The following is a 13,749-nucleotide window of genomic DNA, read 5'->3' on the forward strand; positions in this document are numbered from 1 at the left end:
CAGCCATGTTACATGGGCCCATGCAATGCATAACCAACATATGGTCTGATGTAACGTGCCCATCTAGTAGATCACTGTGCATACATGCAAGTCACCCACACAGTTCAAAACATTTGTAGTGTCAGCTGTTCCTCCTTGTTTGAACCCTGTCACAGAACCCCTCTAAAGACAGTACTTTGGAGGGGAACCTCCAGTTCTGCCTGCTGGCTGCTTTGTCCTGGAGGCATGAATGACATAAATCTAGAAATGCAAAGAAACCATAAAGAGTAACCATGTCCAAAAGCATGAGAAGGAAGCATGACTTGAGAAATGAAGGAATTACTCTTGAATTCTTCCATGCCCAGAATAACAATTTAAGCAGGAGGAGCCTGACTGACTAAATCTTCTGCATCCTGGCACCAGCCTGTTGGTCTTTTAGGCCAACTCTGCTCCATCTCTCAAAGAAGAGGACCAAAGACAGTTTTGATCACAGGGAAATGTTGAGAGCATGTTGCTGAAACAGATGTGGCTACTACTTATTTCAATACACCTTCTACATCTCATTTAGATCCAGTCTTCACTGACCACTCTGAAACAAAGGCATTTTCTGTTTCCTACACACCTGCATCATCTTCTTGTTCCTCTCCTGATTGCTCATTGCTATATTCCCTGGGCTGTTTAAAGTCTTTGGGGAGCTGAGCTGTAAAATGCATCACTGGAGAAACTGAGTTCTTCAAAAACACACATCCTCAAACCTTTAATGCAGTTGGTTCCAGTGATCCAGTTTACTGAGCAGCTTCACCAGCTCTACAAAGAAAATGGTGAACGGAGAAAAGAGGAGGAAAACAAGTGTTAAGGGCTGCAGCAAGATGGAAACTCTCTTAGATCAGGTTTTCCACATGCAAAACACCTACTTAAATATACCATTAGTTGACTAAAGCCCTAGATATAAATCAGATCTGTTGACTCACATACTGCCTAATGCCCAGAGCTCACTAAATCAGTAGGTCTCTTACTTTTCAACATTAACACTCCCTAGATACTTAAAGATCTTTTTATGTACATCCAGAAATTCATTGTCTTGAGAAGGTTGAGTAGCAGGATGCTTATCTCACATTAGCATTCAAGTTAGCATGGTGACAATTAGTTGAACTGGATATCTCTAAAACTGTTTATATGAGGGCACTTCACAGAAATCACTTGCATGACAATAATTCTAAATTATCCAGATAATAACACTTCAGATTCAGGTGTGGGTTTTTTTTTCCCTACATCTAAAGATCTCAGACTACAAGCTTCTGTAGAGAGGCAAAATGTTAACTTGTTCAAAGGGCATAAAAAGTCCTTTGAAATTACTTGAAGTATCAGACTAAGCCACGACTTCCATCTCCACCGTTCCATTTTTTTCATTCAAATGCTCTTTTTCTAGTTTAGCCATGCTATCAACTACCTTTAGATTTGGAATACTGAATTGTTTGGAAAGAAAAACAGAATTCAATATTTGTAGCAAAATAACATGTTATGAAAATGTGCCAATACCCAAGATGCGTAAATAATTCTTTGAAGTATATGAAGCATAGCCCATGCTTTCACCTGTCTTGAAACTCAAAAGAAAGGGTTAAATTAAAAAAACCCAACACACACAACCATTAAGGCAATATGGATATGATAATACAATTCATTAAAGCACCAAAACAAGTGTTTTCAGAACTTGGCCACAAATTAAAACAAGGAAAGCAGATTCCTCATAGTCATATGACATATAAATCACTGGCACACTGAAGTCTTACAAAAGCTGTATAATGAAGTAAAGTCTACTCCAGAACAAAGCAAGGTGTTTCAAGAGTGGTATGGTAGATCTGAACACAGGTTTCAGTTTAACATTGTATTAAGAATACAGTAGGAAAAAAAATCCACCATGGATTTTTTTATCCTTTGATTCTACCTCGTTTCTTTTCAAATAAAGTGCACATGTGCCACTCTGTTTGGAAGGAATACAGTAATTATTTGGATCCTTATGTCAAGCATTATACATGGAGGAGGTAGAAGGGATGAAGGGACGTGATGGGGAAGGAGGGAGAGGAGAGTAGAGAGAAGGTGGGCAATAAGACAAATAAAGATAAAATGCAATGTTGCATTTATTTTAATAAAAGTTCTGTGCCGAAAATCTTACATTGTCCTTAGAACATTCACTCTAAATGATGCCTTCTGATAACTTGTTTGAAATCAAGTAGTATTAACCAAACAATGGAAGGGCACTAGGGAAATCAAGGATCTAATGCAAGCAGCTAAAAGAGACATGACCTTCTGTAACATCACTTGTCACAGACTTATATGCTGCATACTGGTAGAAGGTCTGGAAAGAAATTTCTTGGTACTGTCCCTTGAATGCAGTGTGAATACACATGACATTAAAAAGCCATAGATGGCCTCAAATACAACTCATAAGCTACTTCACAGCCAAAAGGTAAGGAGGTGATGGTTAAATGTTGCAAAGTAAGTCCCTTCCTCTGCAACACATGCCTTATAAATGCTTATAAATCAGAAGCACCATGTAATCTAATTTCTATGTACTGCCATTATTTCTGATCCATTCCCAACATCTTCAAGAAATGCAGGCCAAAACTACTGTACAACTCATAATCCATATAAGATTGGAGAAGCATTGCTCTGTCACAGCAGATACCATAAACCAGGTCACCAGAAGGAAGCACAACCATCACATTTGCACACCAAAGAAAACCTCAGCATCTGTGAGCAAAAATGCTGTCTTTTGAGTAAATTTGCATTAAATACAAATTGCATTTATTGTAAAGATCTACTGACTAACAAAGAGGATACAATTGCTGAGAAAATAAGTCACTTTGGCTTCTAACCTCAACACCTGCAAAGCAGAGTTAGATTCTAGTTATTTACAGGCATGTTAAATCAAAGCCCTACAGCTGCAGAGGACTTGGAAATACCTCCTGAATCTCAAGAATCAGCGGCAAAGTGACAGACTGAAACTTAACACCACCTCTAATGAAAGGCCCTTCTCTCTTAGCACCAGCCTGTAGTTTCTCACAGTGTGCAAAGCATCAATAATTGTCTCTGTTCTATGTTTTTCAGCTGATCCAAAAGAAAAACCTGCACAGAAGAGAATCTGATGTCTTTACATGTTAATAATACCAGGTACTTGCTCTGCAGTGAGATGTAAAATAAAGAAAGTGGAAATAAAAAAGGGCACAAACTCTGCAGATAGCCATGATGACTGTTACCTTAATACTTCAACAATGCCCCTCATTAGAACTTCTCTAAATCTGCTTATATCTTACTTCATGTAGTGCTCCAAAGCTAGGTAGTTTCAAATAAAAACAAAACAAAATATCTACATATGATCTCAAACTATCTGCGGACATTTGTATATTCATACATAAGTATTAAATTCTAAAAGACATCAAAAAGCGAGGGTGAAATTTGGTTCCAAATTGCATCTAAATGCATTTTAGATGTGCAATAAATGTGGTCAAAATTATACTGTTCTTGGATTTCATATTGTCCTAACATGGAATGTACTGTAAGTTTGTGAGCCATGCAACTCAGTGTACAGCTGTAAGTGTAATATAAAATTATGCAATTTTTATGGATTAAGAAGGATGCATAAAACCACTTGGGCTTTTTCAGATAATTTCCTGGTACTTAATTTGAAGGAAAGATATCCATTGTCCACAAGCACACTACAGCAGCAGTTATGTGCTCATCTTCACAACATGACGTCTGCTTCTTTTATGGAATTGCCAAGGAGAAACTTTACAGAAGATAAATTTTCATAAAAATGTCCAACTTTTATATCACATTTTAAAGGAAAATAAAAATCAAATTAACAGATTCTGATTTAGGAGTGCAGTATATGTGGGTCGAAGCAGATTTATACGTTTTCAACTTAGAAATAACTGAACTAGTAGATGTGATAATTAGTGTGATAAGCTTCTCAGTAACATTGAATATACTGCACTACAGAAGACAGGAGAATAAAAAAAGCATTAGTACTTTTCTACTAAATTACTTTCTGGTTTTTACATAGGCACTCAAATTATGCCTTCTAACAGAATGCATTTTGTTAGCTTATTCTGGGAAGTGCTCATAATGTAATTTAGTCTGATTCTTAATAAGAAATGAGATTACTATGGCTATCAGAGGCCTTTGATGCATGCTGCTGATTACACAGAGTTCTGTAATGTCAACACCAGAATTTTTGTTTACAGTATAATACATTTCTTGGGAATATGTTTCAGTAGTAAATACAGTTGATTATACAAGAACATGTAATCTTTTTGCTGTTGCCAGCTTGATACGCCCTCAATATTCAATTGCCAATGTAGTTAAGAGTAAGTAATTTTTAACATTACCATAGTACAAGTACTATAACATTTCTTTAATTTTCTTTCAATATTTCATTCTCATTTATTTTAGCTTTCTTTTGTATTTACACAATGCACTGTGAACTGAATATTAGGTATTTATTTGAAGTATGTCTCCATCTAAGGCTTCAATATGTACTGTACTTGAAATGACAGATCTCTCAGAATGCAGTTATTCTTAGTTCAGCAGAGTAAAAATAACTCCATTCTTTGCTTAGCTAAGTATCAGTGAAATTACTATGCAGGACTATTAAAAATAACACCTTCACAAAATATTGTGAACTAGAATTCTTAGGCAAAACCTTATGATAAATTATCTTATAAAGAACACAATGTCTCATTTTAGGTTTTCATTGGTATTATTATTTCTTTTCAAGTATATTGTTTCCAGATTCTAGTAGAACCAGATATGCTTCTGTTATAAAACAGCATTTTATCCCAGTTATATAAGCTTATGGGTGTGCCCCATTACAATCAGATTTGAAGCTGACTAACTTTTTGGTACAAAAAATTTATATTTCATATTTTAGGTGAAAATGTATGTAATACACATATTGCAATTTCAGTTAGCTATTTTTTGCCTGGTATTTCTATATTTCTGTAAATACTGTAAAATCCAAAAATCCTTAAAGTCTTGGCTCAGTGAAAAAGCTGAAGTGCTAAAATGATAGAAAGCCAAACAAAAATGAATGAAAATCTCACATTACTATGGGAATTTATTCTAGAAACTAAACTGATATTAGGTTATATAGTACTGATTATTTATAATAGCCACTACAATCTGTCTAGGAATCTTGTTGCCATTTAAACCTCCAGGCAAAAAAAAAAAAAATCATTATAACAGTCTCATACGAAAAATGCTTCCTCTGTGCTGTGAACTTCAATTATATTTTAGATGCCAGAAATACTGAAAGACTGTGGAAATAAAAAGTGGCAAAATTTAAATTAAAAAACCAGCTGGTTTCTGGCAGGAAAAAAGATCCAATTTTTAAAAGAATGCTGGAGATATTTAGAGCTGGGTTTTGGGTTTGGCCTTTTCTCTTCAGATTGCCAAAACAAGCCAAAGCTTTCCAATTCTGTAGTACGTTTGGGTTTTGCAGCTGTTGCTGGGGTAAGAACAGGCATGTAAGGTTTTACCAAGGAGTTTACTACGTACTCTGCTACTGTGTGAAAACCTCTGGCACAGAAATTATGATTGCAGCATGGCCACCCTCTTTTATCTGTAGCCCTGACAGCCAATTGGACCACCATATTTATTTTTCTGTTACACTGCAGAAGAGAAATGCCTAACACCCAATGTACATCTTTACATAGTGTACTGTGGGACTGTTCAAATTAATTGATGCACTATGCATTTAAAATATTTATAGTACCAACATTTAGTTAAATGACCTTTATGTGAGACTAATGTTTATTTGTTCAAGTCTTATCTAATGGCAAATTATGGAGAGGATGTTTCATAAAGATAATTCTCGACTTAAATGCAGCAGGCCACCAAACATTATGATGCAATCTAGAGCAAATTTGTCCAGCTTCAGTGATTATGTGCAGTCATAAAAATTAGACTTAATCAACAAAATTTAAATGCATGATTAAGCTGACACTTTCATGTTTCTGTTCTGATATATTAAAAGAAAACTTAGCCTGTCCCATTGTGGAGGTCTACATTATATATTTATTTCTTGATCGTATGGATCATATAGAAAAAAACCTAAACATCTGTGTGGAGACAACAATGATTCTTAGTGGACTACGTAATATTCAGGCACATTTTGCAAGTAGTCCTTGTTCTTCGACAGCACCCACCCTGCCCGCACATACAGATTACGACTCATCTGCAAAAGCCCTTCTAATTTATTTAATTGAAAATTAATGAAGACAAAGTTTATGATTAGTTAGGAGCTAGAAAACACAAGGTAAAATCAGTTCTGCATAGCACTGGAAATAATTTTATAAAAACAATCACGCTTTTCTTACTTTTAGAGTCATAAATCTGGCTATCTTCACACACCTACTGTTCTGTGGCTAACCCCGTGCACTCCCAGCAGTTCTCACGCTGGAGGGGTTTGTGGCTACTGCCACTGCTATCATACCAGAGGCAAAACTTCTCAGGAAAATACAGTCAGAAAGCAGCAAGATGTACTTGCTCACCTGACAGTGTCCTTCTGTATCTTGTGCAAATGACACACTCCAGACACAGTCAAGCCAGAGTACAGGGGCAATGACATTTATTTTTTCCAATAATTCACAGCAAGAATTTAGTCTGCAGTTAGAAATCGCTGCAGATCCCCTGGCAGAATAGAATTTCTGGACTTGAAGCTCAAAACCCCAAAGTACCACACTGGCAAGGGATCTGAAGCACTTGGTGTTTGTCCTGTATTCACAGCACATGAAAGCTTTTGAATGTAAGGAGCATAAGGACTCAGGCTTTAACACCATAAAGTGAAGAAACAGGAAAAAATCAGGTTCCTGCTTTGTTAACTTGGTAACTCAGTTTTCAACTTCTAGGAAAACAGCTGGTTAAAGTCAGGCACTTTCCTGTTAGAGTTAATTTATGCATTGAATGTACTGCAAAGTGGCAGTCTTAGCCCCAAACAGAAGCAGCAACAAATCCACCTGACAGACACTGTTGCCTGGCTCCTAGAACAAAGTGATAGGATTCTAATCAGAAAAGATCTCCTACATGCAGGTCAGCTGGGCTTATATGACCAACTCAAGCTCATTGTGCTGAACATCTCTTCTTGAGTGAAGAAAAAGAATTCATTGAGATGGATATATTCATAAGTATCTTCACATTTTCACTTTTGTTTTTTTTTTAACTTGGCAATTTCCAGAACACACATGAAGATTTGAGTCGTCATTTTGGAGGACTACAGGATAGTACGCAGAGAAACCTTGTAAAATCTTAAAATAAAAGGCTGTCTTTAATGAAATTATTTTTCTTGTGTTCTTAAAATTTAATATTAAACACAGCTAGTTCTAACTTCTAATAGAAACATAAACATATAAATTATCAAAGTCTATGTAGTGCCTTGTTGTCACTTTATATAATTCTTAAAAGGTAGTTTATATATATATACAGATATACACTCTATTATGCAAATTCATTAAAAATTGTGTATGACACATTAACTCCCAGCTGTTTAGCGTAATTTGCTATGCAATGACATGTGCATCTCATAAATTCAAGAGGAAATTGGCTACTTAATATTTCCTTAAAGGCTCTAAGTATTAACTATCAATGCAAGTGATGTGAAGTGATCAAGCCTCTTCTCCATAAGAAGGGAGTATAAATGGCAGAAGAACATTCACAGGTACCTTCAAGAATGTGGATTATTCTTCTATTAAATGTTAAATTACTTTGAAAAAATCTCTAACAAATAATAGACAAAAAGGAGAGAAAGATTAGTATCTTCAGCTGAGAGAATATCAGCATGGCAGATGTTGGCAGGGCCATCCTATCCTCCCTAACCAAGCAGACATCATAAAGCCCAACCTCCCTACTCTAACAAGGTCACCTCTGAGCATGTTGCCCAAGACCATGTCCAGAAAGGTCTTGAATATCTTCACAGATGAACACTTCACAACCTGTCATGGCAATCTGGCCCTGGTTGTCACCACAGTCCCAATGAAAGTGCTTTCTTGTGGTTAGATGAATTTTCATGTATTTTGGTTTGTGGCCATTGATACTGTCCAGTGATGGAGCACCACTGAGAAGAGGCTGTGTGTCTCTCCCACTCCCTTCAGCCATTTATACTCATCATCAAGAACCTTCCTCCATGCAGAACAGTACCAGCTTGCTCATCTTCTCCTTATATGCCAGATGCTTTGATCCCCTCATCATTTTCCCTTTGCTGGAATGAAAAGTAACTCCCACTCCTCACCTTCCCAGCCTGTGCTGACTAAAAAGCCAGAATACATACACTGCATGATGGACGTGGCAGCAATTTCACCACATCTCTGTGATTGTGAATGAATGTAGCTGCATGTGGACCTCTGAACTCCTGCTGGTTCCTATATTGTGCACACTTTTGTACCTAATGTGTACACTAATATACTTCCCTCTGACATGCTGGGTTCTCAGAAAGGGTGTGAGAGACTTTTCCAGAGCCATTTCCTTAATTGTGTGCCTTTTCCTGGCCTGGGAGGCACATCTGTCTTGTTGGATCGGTTTTGAGGTCTTCCTTGGACATTCACCCTGCATCCTTTTCTTGCCAACTCAGACCACCAATTTCACAACAGGACAAGGGGCAGTACTTCAAACTGACAGAAGGCAGGTTTAGATTAGATATTGGGAAGAAATTCTTCATTGTGAGGGTAGGGAGGAACTGGAACAGGTTGCCTAGAGAAGCTATGGGTGCCCCATCCCTGGCAGAGTTCCAAGGCCAGGTTGGACAGGGCTTTGAGAAACCTGGTCTGGTGGAAGGTGTTATTCTAAATCAAACTATTCTATGATTCCTCACTTGAGGAATCACTTTTATGGGTCACCATCACCTCCCTCCACCATTTATTTTTAGTTCAATGCTTTCCTCATTAGGGTAGACAGCTTCTGGGAAAGAAGATTTTGCCCCATGTGGTAAAGTGAATCTCTTCCTAGTAGTTCTCAATCCTCAAAAAGTATCCCCCAGTTGTAAAAATCCCTGCTGTCAATAAGAGCTGTGCAATTGTTTGTTGTCCTTCCAGATGTATACAGTCCTCCACAGGCAGGATGGAAGAGAAAATTACCTGCACTCCCTGTCTGTAACCTGTTTGGTCATGGCAGAACAAGAACTTACAGTGTCACCAGAGGAGATCCAATGTGCCTGTTAGAGCAGTTAAGCATTATAGATCAACAGCTGAGAGACTGTCACAGTTTGTCCTAATTGTGGTACCCAGGCTTATGTACACATGGTAAAAATTATGATTCATAGCTATGCAAACTATGTTTAACCTCCATATGACACACTCCAACCATACAATCAACTGTTTCATCCCAGGGAAAGGGACAAGAGAAGCTGGATAGTGGAAACATTTTAAATCACTTTGAGAGATTATCTGACCATTCCTTAAGTTATGCAGCTCCAGCAGGCAGTCAGAACACACAGAACACAGCCTGAAGTAGAAGACCAAAACCAAAATCAACAAAATTTTTCCCCCATTAACTCCATGCAGCTATAAATGACTGTGACTTTTGCTTAGAAATAGAAGATCCCAGACGCCAGACAGAAGCACTGCTGTTTTCTCCAGGTTGCAAAGGTGAGGGGCTTTGTTTTTGGTGTATTTGAAATCATCAAAATATTAAACAGCTTCTTAAAAATACTGAAAATAAGCTTTTAAACCCACCATACATTCTGTTAGTTTGCAGTCTGTCACCACGCCATGCTCTATTATGTGTAGGGGCAGCACCTCTCCTCACCACACAAATCCAGCACAGGTGACAAGGAGCAGCAGGGGGTGGTGACAGAAACACAGCACTTGATACCTACCCCACAGAGGATGTGAAAAAGATGATGGAAGAAAAGTAGGAGAAGAAAAAAAATCTCAGCCTAGTAAGATTCACTCAGTTCTCGTCTTGTGTGTTTAGGTGATCATGGTTTAATGACAACAGCTGTGCTAAAAATAAATTATTTTTGAGGTCAGATACTCAGGAGTACAATTACAAGGAAGTGTAAGTATCTTTGGAGAAAGCAGCAGGATGTACTTCAAGTGAAAATGTTACTGCAAAATTCAGAAGAAGGCATTAAGAATGCCATCTTAGTCATTTTTTTCTCACTTAATACTGGCACATTTTTACACCTGCCACATGACTCAATGACAGAAATTCATTTGTTTTAGTTCAGTTCAGAACTATCCATGAAGTCTACATCTATCTACAGTCACTTACACCAATGTTTAATGCAAGACTTCCTATTTCATGAGAGCATATCTTTCAGAAATATAACTAATCTTGATCAAAATGTACAAAAGATAGGGAATCCAATGCTTCTTTTGGAAATTTGCATCAGTGTTAGATTAAAACCACAATGATAATCAATCATACAAGGAGTCCAACTGAATCCATGGAGATATAGTATGCTGCTTCACCTCTCTTGGTGACTTAATTGACTTATCTCCTATTAAGAAATACACTTGGGCCTCCCCCTTGCCCCAGCCATATTGTACCTTGAATTCAAGAAAGGACTTGAATTTATAACTTGTTAGGAGTTGTAGTAAATGGCAAAATTACCATACTTGCATTCAAACAAGAAGCCCAGGTTCATGTTATAATAGAAGTACCCAGATCCTTTCTTGGCAGGTGTATTTCTCCATGAGAAAATAAGTTTCAAACTACTTTTAAAAAAACCTGATGCTCCAAAGGAAAAAGCAAATGGTATCTTATCTAGAGAGATGATCAAACAAAGATGAGTTAAGGCTGGTCTGTCTGCCATATCCAGACAGAAACTCAGTGATCACTAACCATTGACCAGCAGAAGTGTGGTCCCCAGCACCTGGACTGATGAGACAATTGACAATTGATTTCTCAAAGAGATATTACAATGGAAATCAACTCTTCTGAGTTGCTTTGCATGGTCCCAAACTGAAGTATGTTCCATAGACATTGAACAAGTATAGACCATATACAATTTTTAACTATGGTTGTCTAATGTTAATCAGGTAAGAAATATGTGTATCTTTGTGTCTTATCATTAGCCTTAGGATTTCAAAGTAACTTCTAAAGTTAGATGATGTATCTTAGATAAATAGTCAATAATTTCACAGAGACACACAAGGAATCTCTGAAGACTTGTAGAGAGAAGCCAGATCACGTGAATGCTGAAACATTCTCTAGCCACTAGGAAACACTGCTTCATTAATTTAGATAAAACATACACTCTGCATAGGAAAACACAGGTATATAAATTACTCCTATTCTAATGATACTGAAGACTCATGAGTTAATTAGGAAGGCTAACAAAATCTGCAAATTACTTCACTCAAGGCAGATGCTTAACATGATGATAACCAAACTTAAATCATTATAAAAACAAGACCTTTAATGGCACCATTAAATGGATACCAAATGTTTGGAATCAACATGGTTGCTTGATACAGGCTGTCTTGGTATGAAGCACTCTCAGTAAGAGGAAAGTTTTAGAAGCAGAATTTGGTATTCTTAACTGAGAGTCCATCACTAGCTTCATTAGTTTGTTAGAAAAGTTACATGATCAGATAATCTTCCCAGGCAGGTGGTTATTTGAGGGAGAAATTAAACGTATTTGTATGCTCACAAATAAAATTCCTCCTTTCACCATGGATTTCAGGTACTCATAAAATCTCCAGGCAGAGAAGCTTTAAGCATTTCAGCCATCAGGAGACAGTGGGCTGTGTTTTAAGTATTGCATCTTTTAAACCTTGATCTTAGGCTTTTTCCATAAATGTAATTACATTTGGGATTAGGGAATACCTTTATCATTCCCATCCTTATTTTTAGATGATCCTTGGAAGCATAACAGTCTTAGTGATGTAGACAGGTAACAACAGCGTTGGGATCAGGGCTGTATGGGTTCTAATACCTGCAGTTGCAATACATTTGGGGGATCATTCAGGCTGTAAGGGATTTCCAAACTCCTGCTCAAAGTGGGGTCAGCCATGAAGTCAGATCAGTTTCCTCAGAGTTTTACTCAGTCAGATCCTGGAAACTTCCTATAGTAACTGCAGTTTCCTAATCAACCTCTTCTACTGCTAAATAATTCTCCTGGCAGAAAATGTTTTGTAGTCTGAACCTCCTTTGTTTCAAATGAAGCTTGTTGCAACTTCCACCACAGACCACTGTGCAGTCTAGCTCCATCTTCTTGCTAACCTCCTTATAGGGTGTTCCAGTCACTAAAAGCCTTTTATTCACCTCTTAAATCTTTCAAGTCCACTTCCCTCAGCTTCTCTTCAAGGGCTGGTTGATGAGGGCTTAAGTCCCTGATCATGTTGGTAGCCCTTCACTGAACTTGCTGAAGTCAATCAATGACTTTCCTGAACTGGCATGCCCCAAACTGGACACTCTTCTGGCAAGTGCTGAGGAGTGGAGATAACCACTTCCCTCAATCCACTGCCTGTGTTTCTCATCACCTTGCTGCTTTCTAAGACCCCTAGGCCCAGTTCAGACAGCTGCTTTCAGACAACCAATTTCCACTCTGTATCACTGCAACAAATTATTTCTCCCCAAGAGCAGGATTCTTCTGAATTTCATGGGGCTCCTATCAGTTCATTTATCCAACCCACTTAGATCCCTTTGAGTGACAGATCCAGAGTGTCAAACGGTTCCACACCCCTGATGTAAACCAAAAACTTGATGGGGGTGCACTATCATCTCCTGTACATCGCTGGAAGAGATGGTAAACAGGACCTTGTACTGTGGTAGTACACTTGTTACTGATGTCCATAAACCACCATCCTCAGAGACCAATTATCTAATCTGTTTCACATTTTTCTCCTGCCCATTCAGTTATCCACTCAGATCATAAAGTAGTAGACAACATGCTGCTTTTGGGATACAAAAACTAGTACAAATATCGAATTCATAAGGCTCAGCAGTATGGCATGCAAAATCCTTTAACTGCCTGGATGCTAGGAAATTTATACAGCATAGAATACAACTTCAACTTTGGATAAGTACTTCTGAAAAAATCTAAATCATTTTAATATTATTAATAAATGTCAATTATTAGTAAATGTTTGCTACATTATATCCCAACTACATGTTAATCAAATGATGGCATTAAATGAGGAGAAGAAAATAAGAAAAGGCTAATATTAAGCTCAATGAATATTAATGAAGAATTGTGAAATACAGTAAAATGTGATACATTCTGAAACTGTTAACAAACTGGAATAAATTTAATCTTTAAATTCAACATGTTAATGAAAAATGCAACATAAGGACTTAGCCATATAAAATCATTTCAAAGAATTTGCCTTTTCCTCAGCAATAAGCCTCTCTGCTCTCACACAAAACAGATTCTTTAGATAGTGCATGTTCTATTGTATTTTTACATGACATTTCAACAAAATCAGACTCACTTATTGGACAGCCAGAATAGAATTAAATTGCAGGTGGGAAAATTGCCCATCGAACATGGTGAAGTGAGACATTTTGAAAAAGATAAAATATTTAAACCCAGTTTAAAAATTTTACCTAGTTAAAAAAAAAAAGAACATGTATGCCCTTGAAGTAGAGAAGACTTACTGTATCATGTTGCCTGTTATCTTTTCCTGATACGATCAAGAAGTAGTTCCATACCAGCAGCAGCAACAAAGCCAGTGGTATCATGTAGAGTTCAAAGTTCCAGACCACAAAAAGAAAAAGCTAGAAGACAGAGCAGGAAAAAAAGTGATTGAAATCATTATTAAACTCTTATGC

The 13,749-nt window shown here is 37.3% G+C and overlaps 1 protein-coding gene across 1 annotated transcript in view; it reads right to left on the bottom strand.

Annotated features, from left to right (window-relative positions):
• The window catches only part of MCTP1 (multiple C2 and transmembrane domain containing 1), a 212,139-nt gene that overhangs the window by 39,170 nt on the left and 159,220 nt on the right, over nt 1-13,749 (bottom strand). Inside the window, 1 exon segment of the mRNA XM_050987037.1 lies at nt 13,576-13,695. Within this exon segment, the coding sequence (XP_050842994.1) occupies nt 13,576-13,695 (120 nt within the window).

Source organism: Serinus canaria, chromosome Z (genome assembly GCF_022539315.1).
Source record: "Serinus canaria isolate serCan28SL12 chromosome Z, serCan2020, whole genome shotgun sequence".
Taxonomy (NCBI): domain Eukaryota; kingdom Metazoa; phylum Chordata; class Aves; order Passeriformes; family Fringillidae; genus Serinus; species Serinus canaria.